Source organism: Euleptes europaea, chromosome 6 (genome assembly GCF_029931775.1).
Source record: "Euleptes europaea isolate rEulEur1 chromosome 6, rEulEur1.hap1, whole genome shotgun sequence".
Taxonomy (NCBI): Eukaryota; Metazoa; Chordata; class Lepidosauria; order Squamata; family Sphaerodactylidae; genus Euleptes; species Euleptes europaea.
The window spans coordinates 39,472,298-39,500,012 of NC_079317.1; the positions used below are offsets into that span (position 1 = coordinate 39,472,298).

The window sequence follows — 27,715 nt, forward strand, 5'->3', positions numbered from 1 at the left end:
AGGACTACAGGAAACACCTGGATACAAAGCGGGAAAGACTGCGGCCGAGCGGAGATCGCGGAGGGAGGAGCAGCGTCCCGCAACTCCCCCGGTCACGCGCAGAAACTCACCGGGGACAGAAGAGTTTCGCCTCTGAAGCGGCGGCCCGGCTCGGCCCCGCCGCGAGGGCGACGCAACAGCTAGTCTCGACCCCCTGAGCCGCCCTCGCAAAGCCGTTGGCCGGAGCCCAGCCAGCACCGCCGGCTCCCTCAGCGCGATCCCCCTTCGGCCAAAGACCCTAGGCTAACGTCACGTCACCACTTCACCGAACCGACGGAGCAACCATTTTCCTTTTAAAAAATAACTTCCGCTTCCGGGGTATCTTCGTGAGCCCGCCTACTTCGTGTCAAAGCCAAGGGGCGGGGGGAGGAGAGTGTCGCGGACAGCCAACACTTCAGGTTCTCCGTCGGAAACGCCCACTGAGTGGCAGGAGAGAGGATTTGACGGAAACATAGTCAGAAAGTAAAATTGCGTTGCTCAGTGGGGATTGTTCCCAGCTATGTGTGTGTGTGTGTATGGGAGTGTAGGCTAAGGTGGATGTTTAATACTGTTCCCTGTCAGAATTGAAGTGGGAAGATTGTTGTTGTTTTTTAAATATGAGGGGGGGTATGTTATGTCTGTTGAATAACGCATCTCTTAAAGAGACAGACACATGCCTATAGCACAGGGTATCAGCCGACAGCATACTCCAACATTACAAATTCAGTGTTGGACTTCATTTGGGGCGATCTCCTGGGCTTTACTGTTGCATTTCTGGTCGTTTTGCATCTTCTTAAGCTAGGGGGTCCCTGCTTTTACCTTCAGTTATCATTTTCCTCGGAGATGTGATGGTTTCCAAGAGCTGAAGCAAGGGTAGCCTGTAACTCAAGCGGGGTGTGTGTGTGTGAACCCCGCCAGGGGAAAAAAAACTCCTTGTCTCTGTAGTCATTTGAGCAGCGATATTATTATTTCATATAACACCCGTGACCGAAAGCCCTGCAATGGAAAGAAATCTCTACCCTGAATGCTTTATTTGAGAATTGTGGGTTTTCTTTTTTTACAAAGTGCTTTTGCTCCGCCTGTGGGGAAATCCTACCAACTACGATTTGGGTACAGGCTGTCGCAGCACATGACCGGCTCTCAAGGGGGGGCGGCGGATTTTGTTTCGCGCTATCCCGCCATCCTCACCAGGGAAAGAGAAGAGGAGCGTCGGCACAATGTTTGCAACTTCCCGTACAGAGAGAACTCCACGCATGCGTACACAGACGGGATGTCTGCGTAGTTCCTAATTCCGAAACTTTACTCCCGCCCCCGGGCTAATTATGCAGCCATGGCTGGTGTTGGGAGCATGCGCAGTAGGGTCAAGCCGATAAGCATGGATTTCTCCTCGGCTCGCCTGGCTATCTTGAAGGTGCTGGAGGGTGCGCGCGCGGAGGAGGTGCCCCGCCTCCTGCGCTGGATGAGTACGACCAGTAAGCGACGTTTCCCCTTTCTTGTTTCAGTGCATACCTGCTGCAAGTGTTTTGGGCTGTGCACGCGCGATTCGTCTGTAATTATCTTTTATTGCTGCTGTGAAACATGAATCACTTATTTTATGCAGTTTTATGTGGCAGTACTTTATCCTCATGCTGCTATTCATATTTGCTGGAACGTTTTACGATGCGTTTTGTTTTAAATTTGGATGGTTTTGGTCTGTCAGCTGGACGCTTTATTGTATTTCATTTGCAAGGCTGGAAAACGAATGTTTTAGAGACCGATCCTAAGCAGAACTACTCAGAAGGAAGTCCCATTGTATTTGATGATATACCCACAAAATATACTCAGGATTGCAGCCTATACTACTCAGTAGATCTGGGGGGGAATTGGAGGAGACTAACAAGGACTGTTAGCCTTCCAGCTGATGAAGCACTCTGTTGAATCAGGCCAATAGTCTAGTTGTCTGGAGGGCCAACCATGCAAGGTGTACGGACCAAGGCCTTATCTTCATTTTGCCTCCTAGCACTGGCATTCGGAAGCCTGCTGCCTCTGTATATGGAGATTCCCTTTACTCAGTATGGTTATTAGCCAATGATGGACCTCTCCTCTATAAATCTCTCCCTTTTAAAGCCATCCATGCTCATGACCATCACAACCTCCACTGGCAATGAATTCCTCTATTTAATCACACATTGAATTAAAAATTTTTATTCCTTTTGTCTGTCCTGAATATATTGATTTTCTACTTTATTGGGTGCCCCAAGTTCTAGTCTTTCAGAAGAGGGAGAAAAAGTCCTCTATCCACTGTCTTTCCCATGCATAATTTTACAAACCTGTCATGTTCCTCCTTGTTTGTCTTTTTTCTAAATTGAGAAGTCCCAAACTGTTTAGCCTTCCAAAGCACGTCCCTTGATACCAACTTCCACCTCCAAACGTCTCAACAGAATGGCACGTTAAAGGCTGCTGATAAATCCGATACTAACAAAGATGTGTAATCCTGTTTCTATAATTTGTACTTCTGTAAACGTCTTTATGGCTCAGTGTTGGTATTTTGCACCACCTTATATGCACCTTTCCCTATATTTGAAGAAGGCCATTGGCTTCACTGGTTTCACCACCTTAGATTTGGCAGGCCTACCAATGCTCTTGAAATAACCCAGCTTCTCTAAAGGCAAGTTTACTTGTGCATAGCAGTGACTGTTGGGTTGTTGGCTGGCAGCTATATCCTGCCATCTCCACTGGGCAGCTGGGTGGGGGAGTTATCCCTTGCCATAAACCAGCAAAAGGTAGCAGCAAAGACAAGGAGCAGCTTCGTTGCTATACTACAAACACCCAGTTTCGGAATGGCTAGCAGCCTTTGCTGATGTCAGCAGCCTGTCCCTGCACCAGGAACTGCTTACCACTCAGCAGCTTTAGAATGCTGACTGACCCATCCCTACTGCCTCCTAGTAGTTGCTGAAAAGGACAAATTTTCCCAACTACCACCCTTGGTTGCCCTGATGCACAGCAATATGCATGCTAGTGAATCCTTTTGCTGGATGCTGCTGCAAGGTAACTGGCCAGGTCATTCTTCTGTTAGCCTATTGCTCCAACCATGCCCTCCCACAGCCTCTGTTCCTCCCAAGTCTCAAATAGCAGACTGAATCTTAGCCTGGAGCTATGCGTGCAGCAAAATTAGAAGGAAGTGGCTTCATAGAATGGTCAGATAGAGGAAATGTCCATTTTGGAATACTGTTCTTTGTTAAATCCTTACAAAGTTAGGACAGCATGGTAAGACCTGGGTTATATAAACTTTTTGCCTGATGTGCTAATGTTCTTTTTTAAAAAACAAAACCAGGAAGGATATTTTTTAAAGTATCCACATCTTCCACTTCTTTCTGCTCTTGTAATATGTTTTTAGAATAGTTTAAAATAAATTACTCTTCCTATTCTTTGCAGTGTCATCAAAATAAACTCTCATCGCCTCTCCTCCACCACCCCAATCCTCCTCCAGACCAAAACACAATGCAAAAGCTTCCACTTAAGTTATTCTGCTCCTTTGACAACTAGGTGGTTTGAACGTTACGGATCGTTCTCTGATATTAGGAGTCTGTTCAGACTTCTAACAAGTCGTTTATCATAGCCAGGATGGAAAATGGTGGACTGTGGGTGAAGCCGGAAAATCATTTTTTTGTTTTTATCCTTACGCTGAGTATGAATCCATTGAGTGCTGACGTAATCCTTAGGTAGTTTGATCTATTAATAGGTATTCAGTATGCTTACCCTTCTACGTAGGTATGTGAGGATTATAACTTTTAAGTCCAAGGTACCAAGAACATTCTTACCAACATTGTGTGGAAGGATAAAGAAGTACAATTTTCGTGCATTAACATAACGAAAGAGTAACTTGTTACAACATTTCATAAGTTCATATTCTTAAATGTAGGCACTTGTCAACAGGTTATTGATAGAAATTTTACTCATTGATACATTTGACATCACACCTTTCTTCTACCATGGAACATAAGGTGGAGCAATGTAGAACTATTCCCTATTCACCTACTTCATCAGTAGTCCCACAGAAGTTTGATTCCAGGTATCCTTGCACAGATGCCTCTCAGAGCTTCATTGAAGAATTTCTCTGTACCAGAAGAGTAACTTATTTTTCTGACATAGGACATGTGCTTTCCCCCAAAATGTGCATTAAGTTTGGAAACATATGAACACATGAAGCTGCATTATACTGAATCAGACCCTTGGTCCATCAAAGTCAGTATTGTCTACTCAGACGAGCAGCGGCTCTCCAGGGTCTCAGGTCTTTCACATCACCTACTTGCCTAGTACCTTTAACTGGAGATGCTGGGAATTGAACCAGGGACATTCTGCATGCTAAGCAGATGCTCTACCACTGAGGCACGGCCTTCCCCTAGGTGGTACCAAAGTTATTGTACATTTGCGTGGTACAGCTGGTGGCCTACAATGAATATTGTAAGTTTTTCTCCATATCTTAATTGCGTAATTTTTTATACAGAATTCTGTAATACATGTTGAAGAGTCAATTCAAGAGAATGTTACTATTTTTAAAAAATATTTTTTTTCCTTTTCAGTCAAAATTGGCTCTTATTGTGGCTCAGTACAATACCAACCCAATACAAATATCACAAGAACTTATGTCAGGCCTGCTCTCACAAGCACTGCTCTCAGCAGCCTGCCAGACTGGGAATGTTTTGGTTTCGGTTCCACCAGATGCGTTTCAAGGCCAAGCCTGCTAACTGTAGAATTCCTGTTCCAACGCTATCTCCCATGGGAACAGCTCCTCGTTAGAGGGGGGCCGCCATGACCCCTTTCCCTTATAGGCCCAGCACTGTGCCCCCAGTTTCCATTTGTGCCAATTTACCTGTTTGCTCTGTATACCTGTGGTTTTCTAATAAATCAGCTCTCTTTTGGACTTCTCGTCTCAGGGTGCTGTTTGTGGGTTTACCACGGGGACAAATATTCTGTGGGGGAAGCTGTTATTAGCTGACCTAGATCCAGGTGTGATGAAGGGATGCCTAGTGCTTCCTGCCATCCCTCTGATGCCTCTTTGAATAACTTATTTGGAAGCAAGATTAAATTGTCCATGGATTACTGTAGTGTAACAATTCAAATATAGGGATAATTGCTGCAATAAGGATTTCATTGGTTAAAATATTTGAGACAGAAACAGAGATTCTTCCTTTTTTCTCACTTGGAATAAAATTGGGATACTATTAGGGCTTTTAGCAAATTATATAACTACAATTTTATATTATAGAAATACACCCTGCTATCCTTAAACAAGTGCTTTGCAACACCTTTTTAACTATTGTAAAATTGGAGTGCTTTTTCTACATGGTCAGGGTGACATATAAATTTACTATGTATGATGGCCTGAACTTGTTTTTCCTTTATTTTAATTTATTTATGTTGTTTATACTTTGTCTCTGGGACTCAGTAGGTTACTATAGTTTATTGAAGAAATGAAGTATAGCTCAGAAATGTATCACTCCCACAATTGTGTGGCTTTGTCAATTGGCAACACCTTTTTTAGATGTGTAACCCACAGTCTTCCTGCAACTGAGGTTAGGGCAGGTTGCTTCTATATCTTGTTCATCCTCTCGAGAATCTGTGCATTACAGACATTTTACAAGTGGGGATGGATCGTGAGACTGAGTTTTGCTGTGCCTCAAGAAAGTATGTGATCCCACTATTTTTTGCCCCTCTTGCCTGGCTTTTACTGGTTGCTGAGAGAGAGGATAGAAGCCTGGACCTTTATCATGTCATTCCCCCTGTTAGTACAGCAGGTGTCTTTCAAGTGGATGTAGTGGGGGAAAATGACACAGAACAGCTTTCTGTATAAAAGGAGGACTCTGCGGAGAATATCTTTTAAAACTATGAACCCACCCCTTTCAAACAAAACCCATGGGAACCAGGAGGTGTGCATGTGTGATACCCTCATGCTGCCAGCGGACATTGTCAAGTAAAGAGCAAGCTGCTTACCATTGCTTTCCCTGCAGGCTTGGGACCCAAAGGTGAAGGAAACAGTTGCCTTTTAAGAATGAAGCATGTCCTGGGAATTTGAGTTCCCCACCCCCAAATCCTTTAAGCAGCAAGATGGGCTATGCCCGCATGGCTTAAAGGATTGGGGAGGTGGGGGTTGGCTAGGTCTTGAACTGACAATTACAAACAGATGAGATAAACATAGGCTGGGATCATATGTGGTGACAGTTCTTTCCTGCCTTTCCACAGTAGCCCCCTGAGACTTCCAAAATACTGATGCTGGAGATTGAAGGACTGTTGTGGACAAACAGCCAAATGGTCCAGGGGACTGCAGGGACGAGGGGGCACCAGGGAAATTCCTCTCTTCAACAAAGTATCATTGAAACAGGAAGGGTGGGGTGATTTTTTTATTGCCTGGTTCCCTCTCCTTGCTATGTCCCCCTTCTCCAGGCAGGCCTTGTGCTTTTTGTCCACATGTGATCTGCATCCTCCAGCATCAGCATTTTATAAATGATGGGGAAAGGGAGAGGATGGAAAGGGACAGTTTCTTGAGTGTCCTTACACCCAGGCTCTGTAGGATCCAAGCCACAGTATTTTCTATAGCCATACTTAGAGTTATTGCCACTGACAGAGATGCATTTAATGTAAGCCAATTAGATTCCAGTTACTAGGTTTCTGGGTTTTGTTTGTTACATTAACACTAGGCAACCACAAGTTCTCCCCCCCCCCCCTTGGTCAATTTAAATGGTAAACTGGATGGGCCTGTAGGACTAGTCTTGCAATAGAATACCGACAGTACTTTCCATAAAAACAACAGTGCTTGGAACCAGTTTGCAAATTTCACATGGTAACAGAAATGGGCAATTCATAACCTTCTCAGTTTGTGCTGTACCCGAGTGTCATGTGCCAGAAACAAGCTGAAGATGCCTCTGTGCAGGAGACACAGATCTGTATTGAATTCAAGATATAACTGCCTACAGATCAAATTCTGACCTCTGGAGTTTTGATCACATTAATATTTCATAGTATTCCTATTGGTGTATATGTGCTTCTTTCTGCTCTACCATGATATTATCAATTTCTGTTCCAGCATATTTTGTTTGAACAAGATGTAAAGAAAAGTTGTGTGTCAAAAATGTATTAGGCAAGCAACTGCAAGTTTTTGATATTCTTCCAGTCATTCAAAAGCATTTTTGATGTTGAACTTGGGATCTCCTGCACCAATATTATGCAGTCTACCACTGAGCAACAGCCTCTCCCAGTTGGAAAATTTCCAGTTCCCAAGTTGGAAATTGGCCCTTCAAATAAGAATGCTCCATCTGGAACCGAGAATAAATCTCAGCTGTATTAAATGTCTATTGCTTGACAGCCCATATGATTATTTAGTCATCTTTGTTTTATAGATGACTTCGATGAATTTAGATCCACTAATGACGAGGTTCTTCTCAGAAGTATTGCTGAAGATCTTCGACATTTTTTGCCCGCTGACGCAATGCTTGGTTCTGAGCACTTTGCCATTCAAAAAGTAAGTTCAGTAGTGCTAGTAAAAGTAGCAGATGATTTTGTGATTTGTGCTACCTAAAGCTTTGGAGAGTCAGCATGTTGTGCTGGTTAAGAGTGGGGGACTTTAATCTGGAGAACCTGGTTGGATAACCCCACTCCTCCACATGAAGCCTGTTGCAGTTCTGTCAGAACTCTCTCAGCCCATGCAGAGGCTGGCAATGGCAAACCACCTCTGAATATCTCTTGCCTTGAAAATCCTACAATCCTACAGGGTCACCATAACTCACCTGTGACTGGACAGCATTTTACACCACCAATATTGAAAACTACGTGGATATTATTTATTATATTATTTTATTAAATTTCTACCCCGCCCACCCCAGCCTAGGCCAGGCTCAGAGTGGCTAATTCTAAGTTTTCTATTCACCAATTTTGTATCTGTTTCTTTAGATTCTTAAGAGTACATTGAAAGCTTTCATGGATTCAGTACTACTGGCAAAAGTGGACTTTAATCCACAAAATCTTATGCTGGAATAATGTTTTTACTCTAAAGTGCCACAAGACTCCCATTTGTTTTAGCCGCAGCAGATTAGCACAGCTGCCATTCTGGATTACCGCCTCTTGTCTCCCCCCTCACCCAATCCAATTACTCCTCTGTTTATTGTCTGTTGTAACCCATTTTCCTCATACCCTGTTAAACTCAGTAACATTTCTATTTAAATTCATAGCATTATGTTACTGTTTCTGAAATGCAAAATAGCAGTAAATATAGAGCTGATGCTTGAAGGGAAATGGAGAAGAGATTAAATTCTGCACAAAGATGATACCCAGTACACATAAAAGTGGGAAGCAGCTTATTAAAAATAAACAATTTTTTGAAGGAGTACCAGAAATTTAACCTACACTTAAGAGTAAATTATCTTGAGATTTTCCTTCTCTTTGGTTTCAGATGGGTAGCTGTGTTGGCCTGCACTAGAAGAGCAACATTCAAGTTCAGTAGCACCTTAAAGACCAACAAGATTTCCTGAGCATGAGCTTTCGAGATTGTGTGAGGAAGGGGGCTTTGACTCTTGAACACTCATGGCCTGGAAATACTGTTGGTCTTTAAGGGGTTACTGAACTTGAATCTTGCTCTCCTTTGGGGGGCTTTTTGAGGTACCAAGGCTGAATGAGGGACTCCTGAAAAAGTCTAGGGAACACTTGTGAGCTACTGCTGTGGGGAGGGGTCAACAGAGCCAAGATGTCATTGGGTGATGGAGATGTGATTTGGAGAGCCTGTCCCTGAACAGATGAAATGCTTTTGGAGGGGGGGTCAGGTCCTTGGCCATGGCCATCATGTGCCTGGGTCCAACTTGTATGATCCTGTAGCCATGTCTGAGGGATCCCTATCAACCACCTCTACACTGAAGCCCTATGGGTGTGTGGCCACACTCACAAGAGGTTGGAGCTGTCCCTTCCTGGCCACTTCCCTTTTTGACCCCAAGGGTGTAGCCACCAGAAAGATAATTGTCAAAGGGTTGGCTGTCAAAACACCAACTGACATTGACTGGCTGACTCTTAAAGGGCCAGCCACTATTGATCAGCTGATTGATGTGTGACTTTTAAGAGTGTCTGTCCATGAGGGTGGATGCTAAATTTAGGCCTTGTGGATGCTGCATTTAGTTCTACAGGGTGCTCAGGAGAAGGGGGGATCTGGAGTAATCCCCCCAAAAAAAGCTTTTGTGGGGTACTAGCCATCAACTCCACAGCCTCTAGAGATGTCTGACTTTCTTTAAAACTTCAGAGTTCATATCTTGCAACTGACAAAGATCCAGCCAGATGGAAGTAAGGCTTTGTGGAGATTTTCTGAACCCCACAAAGGCATAATAAGAGAGTTACCTTTTGTTTCCAGTTTTTAATTTCAAAAAGGTGCCCTGCACGTATTAGAAATCTTTGTAGAAAAAAGTTTGAGGTGAATATTAATCTATGGATATGGACTGTCATATGTATTTTTAGAAACTTGGTTCAGGATCACCAGATAAGTGACTAAATTTATTGATGAATATGATCTAAGTCCTAAAATATGGTGAACCATGAACAGTGCAGACCTAAGCGGAGTTATCCTAAATTCATTGAAATTAGTGGGATTAAAAGGGTATAGGATTGCACCATATGACATATCACAGCAAGTATCTAATAGGAGCCAGCCTTAAGCATTTGGGCTTCTCCCTATCCTTAGCCAGTTAGATAGCTAGAGGCTCTCTGTCTCTCAGCTTTCCTATCTGAAATGTAGTTCCCTAATAAACATTTAACTTTATCTTTAATCAGTGAGTCTGCCACTTCTGCGTAATTAGCACTCTGTCAAAATTATGTACAATGCTAAAATGGCATATTAAAATATTTGCTCAATGTTTATGGTTTTTCTTCAGCTGCATCAGCAAACAAAGCCCACTGTGCATGTTGATGCATTCCTTTATGATGATGAAATTATTGATTCCTTATGTGAAGAAGGAAAGATGAGCAGAAACTACTGCCTAACTTGTGGTTCTCATCAGACAGCACCATTAGGTAAGCATGTGATGCACTCAAAAGTAAGTGTCTGCACAGAGGATCCAGGAGGCTCCTGTATGTGGTGGGAAATACAGTGAAGCTGGAGTTTTTACTGCCAGAATACAATACATGCCTGTTCCAGGATGTACTCAAGCAGGGATTGTATTCCCTAGACCAGGGGTGGGGAACCTTTTTTCTGCCAAGGGCCATTTGGATATTTATAACATCATTCACAAGCCACACATTCTGGCCCTGCCCCCTTTAACCCCTCATTGTCGCCACTTCCGCCCCCAGCCCTCTTGTAGTACTGAGGGAATACGTTTCTCCATGGCCCGGGAGGAAAAGGGTTAACACCGTTTCTTGGGCGGTCCTAGCAGCTCCATAGCAAACGATTCTTCTGCAAGGGGGGAAAAGGGTTCCTTTTCTCAGCAAAACAAACTCACATCCTCCTTGAATAGAGGCTATTCCTGTCCGAGGGAGGGGGCAGATCACCAGTCTTAGATCCTTCTGAGCTACAGATCTGCCAGGACTCATGAAGGGCCAGACCAAATGATTTCACGGGCCTTTTACGGGCCCCGGGCCTGACATTCCCCACCCCTGCCCTAGACTAGGGCCTAGAGCCAAGTGATTTCTGGATTGGAATGTGCTTTGGAAGTTAAATCCTGTCATCAGGCTCCTGAACGTGGTGGGAAATAGGTAAAAGTATTGCTTCTACTGTCAAAAGTAGTTTGAAAATTAATGGATGGTAGTTGCCTTCCTTCTCTGTTAGAGAAAATCAACAAATACCTTGAACATAAAATGCATGCTTGGTGCTGCAACTTTCCATTCCATTCTTCCCAAAACAACATCTAAAAAAACGAAGCAGCGGCATCCATATTATGGCTCACAGGCCACTGCCAGCTTGTGGACCCTTTTCATCCAGCAATCAAGGAACTTAATAAACAAAAATGCAACCAAATCAGGGCTGTCAAGTATCCAGGTCATTGAAATTCAATGAGAACTTTTCTACACTCACATCAGTAATAAAACAGTGACAGGACACTGGCGAAAGAATGAAATGACACCTCAATTACAGTAATTGAAAAAAAGATTGAGCAGAGCAGCAGCTGCTTCCAGTTTCCAAATGGCAATTTAATTAATGTTTTTGCCTGACATCTAAAAACAACTGAAGTTGATCGTTTCACCTTAATGAGCAAGTTCTTAAGTCAAGAAGTGACGAGATCAGGCTTTAATGTGTATCTCATTTTGTACACTGACATGTTCGAATTGTGTAATATAAAATGGTTCCAAACCATTGTTTGATCTACAAGCTGAGGGAAATAATTCTCAAAGAATAATCCTCAAAGTAGGAGGTGAAATTGTGCAGTAGTGGATGAATTAAATTGCTTCTCCCCTCCCCACATGGCCTTGGTTTGAATTGGCGTCCTGGTCCCCTGAAAGTAGTATGGGATTACTTCCACTGACTTCCTGACAGTTTATCTGAAGTTACAGCACACTGCCGGGAAAAAGCTTGAAAACACATGGCTGGTATTGAGAGCATTCTTGTCATACTCTCAACAAGTGGGACATGAAATTCTGAAGGGAAGACTTGTTTCAATCCATATTTTACAGTGGTCAGCATTCCAACAGTACCTTTATTTTGTGCTTATTCCACAGAATTCATTTCCCATTCATTGTCCCTCATGGAACTGAAATTCCTCTACCGGCATGTTCTACCTGATTTGACAGGGAAAGTTGTGGTTGATGTTGGCTCCAGGCTTGGTGCAGTGCTGTTTGGGGTAAAACCTTGTCTGGGAATTTGTTTTTAAAATTTATTATGTATCTTTGATCTTTTCGGAGTGTTTTCATTCATCTGTTTTTTTGGCCTGCAGATTTGATGTACTGATCTCCTTGGTTCAAAATTTGTTTGCGATTATGATTCAAGCAGTAGTGGTGGGCTTTGTTCTTCAAGCCCAGAGAAGTGATTTTTACATTATGCATTCTTTTCTCCGTGTTGGTAGGCACTGATGCTTTTGTGTATCTCCGTTACATGGTATTATTACAGCGCAGTGTCACTTCAGCCAACCATGGCTGTCCAAAGTGAAGTACTATCCACATATTTTGATGAGTTTTTGGAAAATCAGTTATTTGAGTCAGACATAATAGTTCTCCCTAATAGTTAGCCTCTCTTCTGTTCAGGAATGTTATAAACCATATACGGTAGATTTTTAAAATTCTAGTTTGGTTTCAGTTTTTATTGCTGTTGTATTACCTGATTAGGCCAATATCTTTGTAAAGCTTGAGCTCTCCAATTATGCAGTGTCCTTTCCTAAAAGATTTGCAACAGGACTATGGGTCAGAGATGAGGGCACATTGCTTTGCTTGGAGAAGGTCCCACATTCGGTCCTTTCTACTCAAGATCCCCTCCAGGTCAAAGGATCTTGAGTAGAAAAGCCTGGAAAGATCTGTCAGGCCTTGAAGTGCCAGTTACAACTGACAATACTGGATTAAACAGACAGTGTCTGTCTAAGGCAGCTTCATGTTTTTCATTTTAGACTTTGTTATGAAAACAAAACAAAATAGAATGCAGCTTATCTAAATTATCTCTGGTTTTAAAGAAGGAAAAGATTAAGTAGATCAAACAAATAGGTAAGAAACTAGGATATGGTTGAAGTGGATTTAAGGAAGTACACAACTCCTGAAAAATAATAGGCTATCTTCAGTGGTTGAAGACATGGCAGGAAAGGATGTTTATATCCTTCCAGGCAAATCAGTCTTTCCCATGCAAGGTCTCCAGATCTTTTGCAGTCTTCAGGATACCTCTAGTGTTTTCACAAATATTTACTGCTGTACCATCTTTTATGAGATTTATCCTAAAATCAAAGCTAAAATGGATGAAACATCCATAAGATTTTAAAAATAGTTCTTATCATATTCTTTGGCTTCCATTACAAAAGTGGCAATTGGCCATATTTTTTATCTGAAGACAGCTTTCTTGCCAGAGGGTTAAAGGGTTTCAGAAAGCTATAATAATGAAAGCATGAGTCAAGGGTGGTGTATGATTTGTGAGTCTTATCTCACAGGTTGGGTTTTGTTTTACTTGCCCCGACAACTGTTAAATGCAATGTGTAGTATTCATAAGAGCTAATGATATGGATGCCTGTTAAACATTCCTATATGTTAAACATCCACCTAGTTTTTGTTAGAAATTCTCCTTGGGCATAAACTTCCTATGATTGGTCTAAGCTGTGTTTTAAGCAGTCCACCTGGCTCGTGGCCCTGTGTAAGGAAGGTGCAAAATTGTTAAAGATTCTTATAGCCACACTGTTTCTGAAGCAAGTCCTATTGAGAAATGAAAGCAAATTTCTAATGCAGTTTCGTTTTATGTCTTTTAAAAACCTCTTAGGCTTTTAAATTTTATTCTAGGGCTACTTTTACAGCTCAGCATCTCAGATCTATGGCGTTGAAATGAATGCAGATTTTTGCCACTTGCAAGAAGTTATTGTTGCCAAATACCAACTTGATGAAAGAATAAAGGTGAATAGCGTGTATCTTACCTTTTGCTTTAGATTCAGAAAGATTGCAAGTTAGCCTATCGACCGGCGAAATGCACTGATTTCAGTCACTCAGATAAGGGGTGTAAAACCTCACACAGCTGTTCTTCTAGGGAATATGGCTGAATCAGTCAGCTGGTTCTGAGCAACTGCATAATAGCACCACTCCTGTCCTGATCTCTGCTATTTTGGAGTTAAAAAGTGGCCAGAGGAAAATATAGATTCAGAATATGAGTAAGGGACTACAATTCAAGATGTAGTAGCTAGCAAGATTATTTTAAGGCTTTCCCATTCTTGCAATATTTCTGCTCTGTGCCTCATATGCTAATGTTACATACACGTTCTGAGTAGTGCCTATTCAGTGGAGATCAATCAGTGGGTAGCAACAATTTGAATTAGGGTAACTGGGATGGATATTGCACAAGTGCTATCCTTTCACCTTTTGCGCTCAATTCACCTTCAGCTTATGCTGATAGCATCCTGTGTTGTCTTTTGGCTGTCTTCACATGTATTCAGTTTTTCATCCCATTGCAACTCAAAATGCATCATCATCTTTCAGTATATGTGTTTGTGTGTAATGGCTTGAGAGTCTGATGCAGGTAACCCTTTTCTAATATGTAGGTGTTAGTGACGAAGACTGTCCGATGACAATCTTTCATGGTAATAAGCTGGGAAATGCTCTTCCTTCAGGTGCTTAATGCAGACATACGTACTCAGGCTTCACTTCTTCAGAATGCTGATGTCATTGTAATGAATAATGTCTTTGAATATTTCCTTGACAAAGAGGAACAGGCCAGGTAGGTTGCATGTTCTAGACTTTTTTAGGAACCAGAAATACGTGTTTGGCAATAAGCTAGCTAGCATTGCATTGCATGTTCTACACTCCTTTTTATTTTTAAAAAATAAGATCTGAAATGTATATCAAAATAAATTTTGAATGTTATTAGAGGCCATCTCAAGGGTCCTTTTTTAGGCTGAGAGGTTAGATATAAATCTTTTGAATAAACTATTATCTCCCCATTTGGATGCAACAAGTCTTGTTTCTGTACTTAGTGGACAGAGAGAACCAAGACCATCAACACATGTTTGGGTTTATCTTTTCCGGCTGTGACTATGAAAATGGCCTTGAAATTGAAGTACTTCATTTCCCCTCCATTATGATACTCAAAAGATCTGGGATGGTGTTTGTGATGAAGAAACTCGCTTGCCAGCTTCAGTTATCACAGAACTTTCAAATAGGAAACTCTGTTTTTGAAATCCAGTTATCTTTTTTGACATACTTTGCATGACAGCTCTTGATAATGTGAAATGTTGTTTTAATGTGACTAGGCATTTATGGGTTCAGTCTGTACTATGAATTCAGTGTTTTACTTTGTGTTTTATTTCAACGGGGTAAGTCATCTGGGTTTGCTGTAACAAATCCTATAAGGTTCTTTAGGTGTAACTTCTTGAATCGTATACTGAACAGCTTATACTGTACAACTCTTGAACTAGTGATCTTAACATATCTTAAGAAGCTTTATTAATATAAGTAACATGCTTTTTTAAAATAAGAAATTTATTTATGTAATTATTTACAGTAAGGCAAGGCTTGTCTTTTTGTCTTGTTTTTTGAAAGGTTTCTCTATTAATTTTTATTAAAGCGGTTGCATTTATGAAACTCCAATCAAATTTTTAAATGCTGTTATCAGACTTAGCAACTACAGTATCAGGAGAAGAATTTAAAAAGTCTGCTGAAAGGAAGAAGACAATTTACATCACATTTTAATCCCAATTGCATTATGACCTCTAGCTCAGTCGTATTTTTCTTACAACTAGGTAGGATTGAATAATCGCTCCAATTGTGTTGTACATGCCATCTTTCTTATAATCTTGGTCATAGATATATAAGGAAAATTGGTATGCTACACAGGATCAGCCCTGGTTAGTACTTGGATGGGAGACCACCGAGGGAGTCCAGGGTTGCTATGCAGAGGCAGGCAATGACAAGCCACCTCTGTTCATCTCTTGCTTTGAAAACCGTACAGGGTTGCCATGAGTCAGCTGTGACTCGACAGCACTTTCCACCCCCAGATGATCAACATCTCGTTCCTCAAAAGGGTCTAATCTTCCTTCAGGCCAGGCTTCTAGCATTATATTATTTCCCTTGGATTAGTGTGGGTGTTTAATTTTTGTTAAAAAAATATATTTTATTAATTTTTTAATCTACAAAGTGGGAAAGGAAAGAGGGTTTAGGAACAATTATGATATGTTATACAAGGTTGACATTCGGAACGGGTCCACACCATTGTCATCATTTCATTATAATTATTATAATCATGCTTCGTTGTCTACCGCAATCTAATATCTACCATTCTAAATTTTTCCTAGATCCTGGGAATTTATCAATCAAAATGTAAAAAAGAAAGGATCATTATTAGTCACTGTCCCAAGTCTTGAGGAATCTTTATCAAATCTTCAGGTAAGCAGCTATATTTGAAACCTGTTCACTCTGTCTTTTGATGTAAAGAGCCATTTTCATTTAAGTAAAATGCTAAGGAATTTGTTGGTGATCAGTAATTTGATCAGGTCAGCCGTATCAAGGTAAGGGGACGTCTTTTGGGCTAAGCTGAGTTGGTAGGAAGCCTGTTTTGCAGCTGCATTAATTTCTCCAGTAATAAAGCTAGATCCAGTAAGACCCCAAGGGTATTAACTGAGTCTGCGAGGGTCAGTTGAATTCCATCAACAGTGGGGAGAACAATGTCCTTCAAGACTTCCTCCTTCCCAACCAGCATTATGTCTGTCTTTTCAGGGTTTAATTTCAATTTGTTCATTTTTAGCCAGTTAACCACAGCATCCAGGAAGCTATAAATGACGGTTACCACATCACCAGGTGATTTGGATAAGGTATCCAAATCCAGGTATCCAGGAGCTGGGTATTGGCAGCCTGTTGATGACAACCAACCCACGAACTGCAAGTGATTTGACCTTAAAGCTTCACATAGAGATTAAGAAGCATGGGGGGAGGGGGTAGAATTGCACAAGATAGCTAGGTACCACTTTGATGATAACTGGTTTCTGATAGCAATACTTTGACTCCAATCCATGAAGAATGATTTGAGACAGTTCAAGGCACATCCTTTTGATCTACTTCTTTCTCCAAGTGCCTCAACAAGATGCCATGATCTACTGTATTGAAGGCTGCAAATAAATCCAATGAGAGCATCAGAGAGGATTGGCCTTTGTCTATACTGAGATGGAGGTCTCTGTCCCATAGCCTGGCTTGAAGCCAGACTGGAAAGGGTCTAGAGCAGATAAATTATCCAAGAAGACTAGGAGTTGGTCCACTACTGCTTTCTCAATCACTTAGCCCAGAAAGAGTTGATTAGAAACCAGGTGACAATTAACCACATTGTTTTTCTGTAGGGATGGGTTTTTAAGTAGTTGATGAATAACCACCTCTTTGGCCAAGGGAAGGTGCCCTGAGTTAGTTACTGATTTATAATAGATGCTAAGGGTTTGTTGATGTGGTCCGTACACAATTTTATCAGCCAGGATGGGCAAGGATCAAGTATAAGTAGTTGCTTTCACATATCCTAAGATCTTGTCCACATCCATCACGGAAACTGGGTCAAAATTATCCATATATAGCCAAGGTGGTGTATTAGGCCTTTCTTCTGGTATACCTATGTTATAATTGACATCTGCATCAGAGCGTATTTTCAATACAAGCATACCTTGGAGATATTGTGAATCACACAATTTTTTTTGTTTCCCAGTGCATATAAAAGATATGTTTACACTATACTGTAGTTTATTAGGTGTGAAAAAGCATTATGTCTTAAAAAAAAGGTTTTGTAATAATAATGAAAAAGTTTGAAATATTGCAAGAATTACTAAAATGGACCCAGAGACACAAAGTTAGCACATGCTGTTGGAAAAATGGCACCGATAGACTTACTTGAAAATGCAATATTTGAGAAGTGCAATAAAGCAAAGCGCAACAAAACAAGGTATGCCTTTATTTTATCAGAAAAAAGTGGCTAAAGTATCACAACTAATTTTCTGTTCCTGGGACATTAGAGGCTCAGATTTAGACATCAGCGATTTCTGAACTACCTTAAATAATTGGGACAAACATGAACTAGCTGATGCTGTGATAGTGGAGAAGTAACCTTTCTTTACTGCTGTCACCTCCACTTCATAGGTCTTACAATGAGCTCTATACCAAGATCTGTCAGATTCTGTAAGAGTTCTTCACCAGCACAGTTCTAGACATCTCCCAGCCCTTTTCGGATCGTCCAGCTCCATGGTAAACCAGGGGGCTGGGTTTCACCCCATGGGTGGGAGAGGTCGGCGAGGGCAACCTTGCCGATAGATAGCCTGAAGAAGTTTTCATTCCACATTTCCACCACAGCCTCAACAGAACACGTTTGGAATCCTAGAAGCCCCCAGAGCATTTTGGAACCCAGCAGGATTCATGAGTTTTTGTGGGCTGACCATTTTAACTGGACCTCCTCTCATGCAGGGTGTCTGGGCCACATTCACCTTGGTTTTAATTAGGTAATGGTCAGACCATGGTTCAGGATGAATCTCCAGCCCTGAAACCAAACGTTCCCTCAAAGGCTCGCTGCAAAAGATTAAATCCAGGGTGTGACCTCTTTCATGAGTGGGGCCAGTTATAAAGGCAATCAAAGATGCTATAAAATCTTGGGCTGGTCCCAATAAGATATCCTCAGCATGCATGTTGAAGTCCCCCAGAACGAACATTCTAGGAGTCTGCAGCACCACATCTGACAATACCTCTGCCAGCTCATAGAGGGTGCCCACTGGGGAACTAGGTGGCTGGTAGACAAGAAAAATGCCTCATCTGTCCTTAGTCCTTAATGTCCCTTTGAAAACTATAAAACAGTTTTTGGATTATCCAAGGACAAGAAGGGTTAAGATGAGGGTACATAATCAAAATAACTCCTTCCACTTAGAACAGCCATGAATTTCAGGTTAAATAAAGTATTTGTATCTACAGCTTGTTCTCTTTAAAAATATAGGGCTCCTTCCATTTGGGGGAGGGGGCAGATTGCTTATTGCATACCTGAATTTGGGTATTCCAGTTCTCTTCTTTCTTGCTTTCCCCTCTGAGCTGGCATTTTTACAATTCTTGCATTTTTACCTGTTGGGACACGCAAAGCATATTTCATTTGCAGATAACTCTGGCTACAACCAGCTCATTTAGTGATGATGATAACTTTGGCAGAGTTAGTAAAAGAACATTTCTTCCAGGTGTGCCGAACGAGTAATACTTACAATGCAACCCTGTGCAAAGTTACTCTAGTCTAAATTTACTTGAATCAGTGGGCTTAGATTGGAGTAGTTTTGCATAGGATTACAGTTAGTCAATCCTAGGAGATATAAAATCCATGGAATAACACTCTAAATAATTGCATAAAATAACTAAAATGCAAAAACAACAACTATTAAAGCTTTATTCTCCTTAGTCAACAATATTGAAGCGGATCACTGTTTGTCAGTGTTTAGGGAACCCCATGAAGTGGTCCTTATAGTTCTGAACCTTAAAAGCAGGGACAGGTATCCAGTTAAAATTAGTAGCTGTGATGACATGTGGGGGAGAGTCCATGTAAAAGATAGCCATGTCCATACTGTACTGTTGTTTTATTGCTAATACTTCAATTTTTACTGGGCGGGGGGCATGGGGAATTGATATAATTTCTAGGAAATGGTATCTACATAAAATGACCTGTGACACTAGTCCTAATTTGCTATGTAGACTCTTGCCACATTGTAAAGCAGTTCTTTTGTAACAGAGGCTGGGGGGGAAAGCTAACTGAATCAGTGAAAGAAGGAAAAAAATATTTTTTAGAAGTCTGGCAAAAGCGATTCACCAGCTGCATAGTATTGTAACTTGTAAGCGTCCAGATGAAAGAAAGCAATATCAGGGAAACATATGACTAAGTAGGAGGGTACATATTTTTGCATGCAGAAATTCCCAGGTTCAGTCCCTAGCAGCTCTGGTCCTAGGTGGTCAGCTGAGAGTTCACCTGACTTGTTGGTGAGTCACTTAGTTGAGCTAGATGGTCCAGAAGTCTGACCCTGCAACTTTGCACAGTTGTGTGTACATTTCCATGGCTGAGTGCCATCATGGATGTAGTTGCAGATCCTCACCAAGATATCCAAGCCTCCGTGCATATTTTGCAGACTTCTGCCTGTAACTGTTCCACCATGCAAGATATTGTTTGATTTTATTTCCTTTATGATGTGCCTTCATCATTACTGCAGGGTGCTGTATATTCGCAGGAGCAGATTCACGTATGGATGGCCTAATTTCATGTTGCTGTTTTTTTCAGGTGGACATTCAGCTCAGCCAGTGGGTAGAAGCAATGCCCTTACTCTATGATGTCTTCTTGGAGGAAGATGCTGATAGAGAAGCACTGAAACAAATTTACTTGTATAAGATTCTGTAATATAAAAACTGACTCAGATTATAGAGTTGTGGTTCATAACAGCAGTATTTTCTTTCTTTTTCAATGAGCAGTGTATGGAGCCTGCAGCCCTTTCTGGGGGGATAAAATGAAAAGGCAGAGAAGTGATATGCACACTTGGTTATGTTAAAGAGAATCTACTCAGTTCCTTTTAATGAGAAATCCTATTAAAAGAACAAAAAATGCTGCTGTGCTATTTTTCAACAGATTTTGTCTTTTTTTTATTCTTAGGTGCTGAATATGATTATGTTTAGTTTTGATGTGTATTTATGTCGGCTGTTTTATGGCTGCTTGCTTTTTTATAGACTTTTTAGATACTTTTGTTACCAAACTGTGTTAACACTTTTTGTAAGCTGCTTTTATAGTATTCTTGCATATATACATTTTAAAATAAATATTGTATACTCTAAAATATGCATCTGCTTTTTTGACAAGAATTTTTCCCTTTTCTCAGTGGTTCAAACTACTCTATACATCTAGTAGTACAGATGACTTTTTGGTGGGATGTGAAAGTTCTCCAGCACCAAATACCCTTGCAGGCTATCTCCCCCACACCCACCTTGCTAAGCCCTTGGACCAGGATTCAATCCAATTTTCCCTTCGTCTAGGGTCTGGCTGCAGGTGGACACTTAATTGGACAGTGCCTTCTTTGCCTCACTGAGAAAAGGTGGGTAAATGGGGCCCTCACATCCAACACCAAACAAGGTTGCCTTGAATGTGGTTCCTCTCCCCTGTAAAATATTCCTCCGAATGAGGTCCACCGGACACACCTTCATTACTGGTGTTTCAGTGCCAGGCAAAAAAAATAAAATCTTATTCTTGTAAGCTTATGTTAAACTCTTCTTTTGCTTGTTTTCTTGAGTGTCATTGTAGCATTATAGTTTGTTGTGATATTTTAATTGTAATTTTATAATTTAACAAAAATATATGTTCTTGGAATGCTGACTTTCAATAGGTTGACTTTTGGAAAAGCAAGATAAGAAGATGATAAAGCATGCAACTTTCATAGGAAGAAAAATAAGCAGATTAAGTGGTTGGAGCTTTTGGAAGAGATACAAGTAACTCCACTCATTCTTCCCCTTCATTTTTAAAGCTGCTGAACTAATGGTCTTATTCCTTATGAATAAATTTTGTTAAAGTATACCCTAAGAATGCCTAAAGCTGCATGAACCAGAGGGATGCTTCCATGTTATCAGGAACTCTGATGAGCCATGGTGACAAAATATTCTGTGAACTTGTATTAATCCTTGCAAACTTTAAACAGTTCTTATCAGAGGTTGGAGAGCATCTGAGAGTTCATACTGATGAAAGACATCCTATTGCGGTTGAAGAGATTTTTGTAAGAGTGAGCCAAAAAGACAGTGAAGCCAGTAAAATAGATACTTTCATGAAAATTAAACATTCTATTGTATCAATGCCAATTAAGATTATATTATTTGCCTGAGAAGGGAAACTTGAATTTTTTTAATACAACATGTATTTGGTTTTTGATTTTGAAAGGGATGGGGTGGTCTCAGGTTAGCTATATCTATTTATTAAAAGAGTGGATAATGTAATTCAGTTGTGCTATTCTGGCTAAAACAATTTCACTTCTAACAGGAGCCATAATTGCTTAATTTCTCACAGTTCACATTTGAGAATCACTGGGAGAGGCATGTTAGAGAGGGTTTTTAAAAATGTCATCAGTTTATAAAGGACCACTTTAGTAAATGTAGATTCTGTTTGGATATAAAACATCCATCCCCAGAAAAAGTCCATTTTAGTTTGCTGCATCCAAAACAGGGAGTCTTGTAGCAACTGAAATTCTAATAGATTTATTGTGGCATAAGCTTTTTGTGAGCCAAAGCCAATGAGATCATACGTTCCATTGGCTGAGAGACAGATGCCTGCAGCAACAAACTGGGGTGGGGGGTGTTACAAAGAGAAGCCAACAGGCCCCATTTCCCGGCGTATACATATCATTGCGAAGTACAGGTGTTTGGAGTTTATCTATGTCTCTGAAGCTTGCTTCTAGTGCTGGTACACATGGTCTAGTGGGAGGGACTTCTACAGATTGGGGTGATTCATATGATAGACTTTGTCACTGTCCAAGGCTTAGGGGAGGATCCACAGGTCCCAGCTGTGAGTAGAGTTAATCAGAGGCCATAGCTCTAAAAAATCAGACAGCAGCTAATGGAGTGCACGACCCCCAGAGCAAGTGCCCATAGGCAGATAATAGATGGAATTAAGTGGAGAAGTATAGTGGGGGAGATTGGGGGAGAGCAAGAGACAACCACAAAGACATAGCTTCTTTGCACAAAGCTCCTGTATAAGCTCAGCATTGGGACAAGAACTTTGAGTATGTCTCATGAACCTTCTTGCTAATGAGTTCTGCATCATTTTCAGGTAAGCAGTGTTTCTTATCCTTTAACACATTTAAACAACCAAACAAGCAACGAAAGTAGAATGCCATCAGGGTTTATCCAGTGTTGTGTAAAGAGAGCCACATATATGATTATCTGCTCACTGGGCAAAAATCATGGATGTATGCTCAATGCATCAAGCTCAGCCTATCAGGCAACACAGTTGTTCCCTTGAGGCTAGGGTTGTTGAACTGGAGAAGCTGGGAGAGGCAGAGATATGGATGAGACTTTCCAGGGACCTGCTATAACTGTCCCATTCTTGAGTTGACATCAACTTTTCTGATGTCAGGTTGGAAGGTGTAAGGCTGAAGAGGGCAGAAATAATCCCTTAGAAGGGACCTTTTCCTTGCATCAAGTCCATAGCCTCTTGTACCAAAGATAATTCTCTGGGTTGGGGGTATTGTGAAATGATAGAATGCTCTTGATGGCCATTCAGAGCAATTTTTGGCCTCTGTTTGAAAGAGGATGATAAAGTAGATGGACCACTGTTCTGATCCAAAGGGGTGATTCTTATGTACAGATGAAAACAAAATCCAGTTATATGGGTTGACTCAGAGTAGTGTGGAACACTGTTAATTTTGCATTTGTGGTTTTGAACAGTCTTCATGATAAAGGGCAAATTGTTTTAGTAAGAAAGGACAAACCTTGATAACTAAAACTAACGAACTGTCCACAATTCACCACTATTTTCCATTCCCTAAAGCCCCTAATTTCCAGATCAGGACTGTGGAGTCCAGTTCAACAAGTATGTTTAGTGGAATTACCACTAGGGGGCATTCAAAACATTACGGTCAGGGTTTCAAAAGTACAAATAACCCTGCTGGACAGTGACCCTTGCAGGGCACCTATAATACAGTATTTTTCTGCAACACTCTCTTTACTGAATTAATCTTTAGCTGAAATGTTGCTAGAAAGGACAGTATTCAAAACAGGATGCTGCCCGGCAGATAACATCAGACAGCATATTGGTGCAGAAAGCCCTTCATGTGTCTTGTGACTGAAGGAGAGTAACACAGTGTATTGGGTACAAGTTATCTCTGACTGGGGTGAATTCAGTAATTTTAATTATCTAAAAAGAGGTCTTTTGCTCACTCCCAAACCTGCCTGTGTGTAGACATCTCAGACTGACAATGAACTTTCTTCTTGTTCTACCTCATTTGCCTTTAACGTGGTGTAGTGGTTAAGAATAGTGGTCAGGAGTAGTGGATTCTAATCTGGAGAACGGTTTTATTCTCCACTCCTCCACATTAGTGGCAGACTCTAATCTGGTGAACAGGGTTGGTTTCCCCACTCTCACACATGAAGCCAGCTGTGTGATCTTGAGCTAGTCCCAACTCTCTTAGAGCTTTCTCAGCCCCACTACCTCACAGGGTGTCTGTTGTGGGGAGGGGAAAGGAAGGTGATTGTAAGCCATATTGATTCTTCCTGTTAACAGCCCTATCCTGTGTGAGTTTGGCACACCCAAGCCTTTACATGCACCTGACCTTTAATAAAATCCGGCTGCAAGTGATAATTTTTAGTACCATCCTAAGCAGAGTTCAAGTTGACCTCAGCGGACTAAGAATGGGTAGGATGGCACTGCCAGCAACAGTCTTGTAGGTGACTTGTCTCTAAATATTGCTATGCGAGAACTTGTGTTAAGTGCAGTCAAGTCACTTCCTACTCATGGCAGCCCTATGAATCAATGTCCTCCAAAACGCCCTTTAACAGCCTTGCTCAGGTCTTGCAAACTGAGGGCTGTGGCTTCCTTTACAGAGTCAATCCATCTCTTGCTGGGTCTTCCTGTTTTCCTGCTGCCTTCAACTTTTCCTAGTATGGTTGTCTTTTCCAGTGACTTTTGTCTTTGCATAATGTGACCAAAGTACGATAGCCTCAGTTTAGTCATTTTAGCTTCCAGGGTCTGTTCAGGCTTCATTTGATCTAGAACCCACTGATTTGTTTTTTGGCAGTCCACAGGATCCATAATACTCTCCTCCAACACCATATTTCAAAGGAATCTACTTTCTTCCTATCAGCTTTCTTCATTGTCCAGCTGTCACACCCATACATAGTAATAGGGAATACGATGGCATGAATTAACTTGATCTTGGTTGTCAGTGACACATCCTTACACTTAAGAATCTTTTCTAGCTCCTTCATGGCTGCCCTTCCCAGTCTCAATTTCCTTCTGATTTCTTGCCTGCAGTCTCCCTTTTGGTTAATAATGGAACCAAGGATTAAAAAGTCTTGAACAATTTCAATTTCCTCATTGTCAACCCTAAAGTTGTGTAATTCTCCTGTAGTCATTACTCTTGTATTCTTGATGTTCAGCTGCAGTCCTGCTTTGGCACTTTCTCTTTTAACTTCGGCTGTAGTCGTTTCTAGTCTTTGCTATTTTCTGCCAGTAATGTAGTATCATCGGCATATCTCAAATTGTTAATGTTCCACCCCCCAATGTTCACTCCACCTTCATCTAAATCTAATCAAGTTTTCCTAATGATATGTTCTGCACAAAGATTGAAGAGACAGGGAGATAAAATACATCCTTGACCAATACATCCTTGACCTTTGCCAATTGGAAACCATTCCGTTTCTCCATATTCTGTCCTAACCGTGGCCTTATGTCCAGAGTACAGGTTGCGCATCAAAACGATTCGATGTTGTGGCACACCCATTTCCTTTAAAACCAGCCATAGCTTTTTGTGATCCACATAGTCAAAATCTTTGCTGTCATCTATGAAACACAAGCTAATTTCCTTCTGAAATTCTCTCGTATGTTCCAGTAACTTACATAAATTTGTAATATGATCTCTAGTGCCACTTCCTTTTCTGAACCCAGCTTGAACATCGGGCATTTCTCATTCCTTATATGGTAACAGTCTTTGTTGTAAGATTTTGAGCATTTTGAGCATCACTTTACTTGTGTGAGAAATTAGTTTCTGCAATCTTTGATGTCTCCTTTCTTGGGAATTAGAATGTAAATGGATTGTTTCCTGTCTGTAGGCTATTGTTTTGTTTTCCATATTTGTTGGCATATTCTTGTTGAGATTTTGATGGACTCCATTTCTGGAATAGTTCTATTGATATCCCATCTGCTCCTGGTGATTATTTTCTCCCAGTTGCTCTCAGTGTAGCTTTCACTTCACTTCCTAAAACTGTAGGTTCTTCTTCAAAAGATTCTTTTTGGAAGGAATTTTTCATCCTTTCATCTTTTCTGTATAGTTCTTCAGTGTATTGTTCCCACCTTTGCTTTATTTTGTCCTGTTCAGTTAATGTATTTCCATGTTGATCATTCAGCATGCCTAATTGTGCTTTAAATTTCCCTTTGATTTCTTGGATCTTGTGGAACAGATGTGAGAACTTGCAGAAACAGTATTTTAGAATTTGAACTCTGCAAGTCTAGGGATTCCAAAGAGCTAATGCTAACAATAAAGCACCTTATAGCACCTTGGCGTGTAACACACTTCATGAAAGTTTCAAGAAGTGAAAGCCCATTTTGTCAGATGAATATATCCTGATTAAAAAGGTAAAGGTAGTCCCCTGAACAAGCACAGGGTGATGTCACATCATGACCTTTACTACTAGGCAGACTTAGTTTAAGGGGTGGTTTGCCTTTCTCAGTCATCTACATTTGACCCCCAGCAAGCTGGGTACTCATTGCAGAAAGGAACACCCCCCCTTTAATAATTTATTTAACAAAGTGAGGACAAAAGTTTAAGTAATGCAAGAGGAATTGGAAAATCCAATCAGCGTGGGCTGACTAATGATGAATAGACACATGATTAATGTAAATAAACTTCTCAAGACTATGCCATGACCTGGAGACCATTTACTTTGTATCCCAAAAGGGGAAAAGAGCCCTGTGCTTTTTTATGCATATGCAGCAATAGAAGTTCATTGTTCGCTAATTAAATGGTGGTATTTAAACTGCTTAAGATAACACCCTTGTAATGGACCCTGTTATTTTCTTGAGCTATGCACAGAAACCCAGGTTAGTCTTCATCTTAAAAGGTTCGTAAAACCTCACCCATCTTTAAGGAGGCTGAAAGGAATACTTTAGGACAGTCTTGCATTTTGGCAGAACAAAACAAAATTGTTCAAAAATTTGCAACTGGATAGAGAAGTAGTCAGGGGGAGGAGGTGGGAGTCGATAGATTGCTACCACTTGGAAGAACTGCTGAGGCTATGAGACTAGTAGTGCCTGACTGTGAGCCTTTATGCTTCCTTCCCGCTTAACCTGTGTATCTCATAATTATTTTTAAAAAGAGAGGAAATCACACACGTGTAGTGATTTTCCTCCCAAGAAAACTGACTCTGTAAAGTTTCCATGGAAATTCCTACCACATTGGAAAACTGGAAGCTTTAAACAGTATTAATTCAAAATCCATGGACATCACCAGGCAGCCAGTATAGAAATCAAAATAGATTATATAATTGGAAGCAAAAGATGGAGAAGCTCTATTCTCTCGGCCAAAACAAGACCAGGAGCCGATTGCGGTACAGATCATGAATTGGTAATATCGAAAATCAAGATAAAGCTTAAGAAAAACACCAAAACGTTCATAGCACCAAATCTAAGCAATATTCCGGAAGAGTTTAAAGACTATGTAAGCAACAGATTTGCATTACTGAGTTCAAGTGAATGTAAACCTGAAGAACTATGGGTGGAAACTAGAGATATTATCAAGGAAGAATGTGCAAAGACTATTCCTGTAGCCAAAAGAAAAGAAAAACCTCGATGGATGTCTGAGGAAAGTCTTAAAATTGCCAGAGATAGACGAGAAGCAAAAGTAGGTGACAGAAATAGAATCAAAAGTCTAAGTGCAACGTTCCAGCGACTCGCACGTAGAGACAAAGAGACCTATTGTAATAACCAGTGTAAAGAAATAGAAGAGAACAACAAAAAGGAAGAACAAGAGATCTGTTCTACAAGATCCAAGAAATCAAAGGGAAATTTAAAGCACGGTTAGGCATGCTGAAAGATCAGCATGGAAATACATTAACTGAACAGGACAAAATAAAGAAAAGGTGGGAACAATACACTGAAGAACTATACAGAAGAGATGAAAGCATAAAAGAATCTTTTGAAGAAGAACCTACAATTTTAGAAAGTTAAGTGAAAGCTGCATTGAGAGCAATCAGAGAAACAAATCACCAGGAGCAGATGGGATATCAATAGAGCTATTCCAAGCCACAGAAACGGAGTCCATCAAAATCTTGACAAGAATATGCCAACAGATATGGAAAACAAAACAATGGTCCACAGACTGGAAACGATCCATTTACATTCCAATTCCCAAGA

At 40.9% G+C, this 27,715-nt stretch overlaps 2 protein-coding genes across 2 annotated transcripts in view; one reads left to right on the plus strand and one right to left on the minus strand.

Annotated features, from left to right (window-relative positions):
• The window catches only part of SRP54 (signal recognition particle 54), a 44,631-nt gene extending 44,502 nt beyond the window's left edge, over window positions 1-129 (minus strand). Inside the window, exon 1 of the mRNA XM_056851195.1 lies at window positions 111-129. The gene's annotated coding sequence lies outside the window, so the exon portion shown is untranslated. The remainder of the gene's footprint in view (window positions 1-110) is intronic.
• Window positions 130-1,393: 1,264 nt separating this feature from the next.
• On the plus strand, window positions 1,394-20,046 carry LOC130479460 (uncharacterized). Its single transcript, XM_056851861.1, has 8 exons — window positions 1,394-1,490; window positions 7,395-7,516; window positions 9,903-10,041; window positions 11,680-11,801; window positions 13,429-13,539; window positions 14,247-14,353; window positions 15,927-16,017; window positions 19,898-20,046. Exons 1-8 carry the CDS (start codon window positions 1,394-1,396, stop codon window positions 20,012-20,014), a joined length of 906 nt encoding a protein of 301 aa, XP_056707839.1. The 3' UTR covers window positions 20,015-20,046.
• The last annotated feature ends 7,669 nt before the right edge of the window (window positions 20,047-27,715 follow it).

What these genes read in the sequence shown, in the direction of transcription:
- LOC130479460 (XM_056851861.1), top strand. Translation starts at nt 1,394, where the DNA reads ATGGATTTCTCCTCGGCTCGCCTGGCTATCTTGAAGGTGCTGGAGGGT. An exon ending in AGCACTTTGCCATTCAAAAA is followed by an intron (nt 7,517 to 9,902) that starts GTAAGTTCAGTA and finishes GTTTTTCTTCAG; the next exon opens with CTGCATCAGCAAACAAAGCC. An exon ending in AATCTTTATCAAATCTTCAG is followed by an intron (nt 16,018 to 19,897) that starts GTAAGCAGCTAT and finishes TGTTTTTTTCAG; the next exon opens with GTGGACATTCAGCTCAGCCA.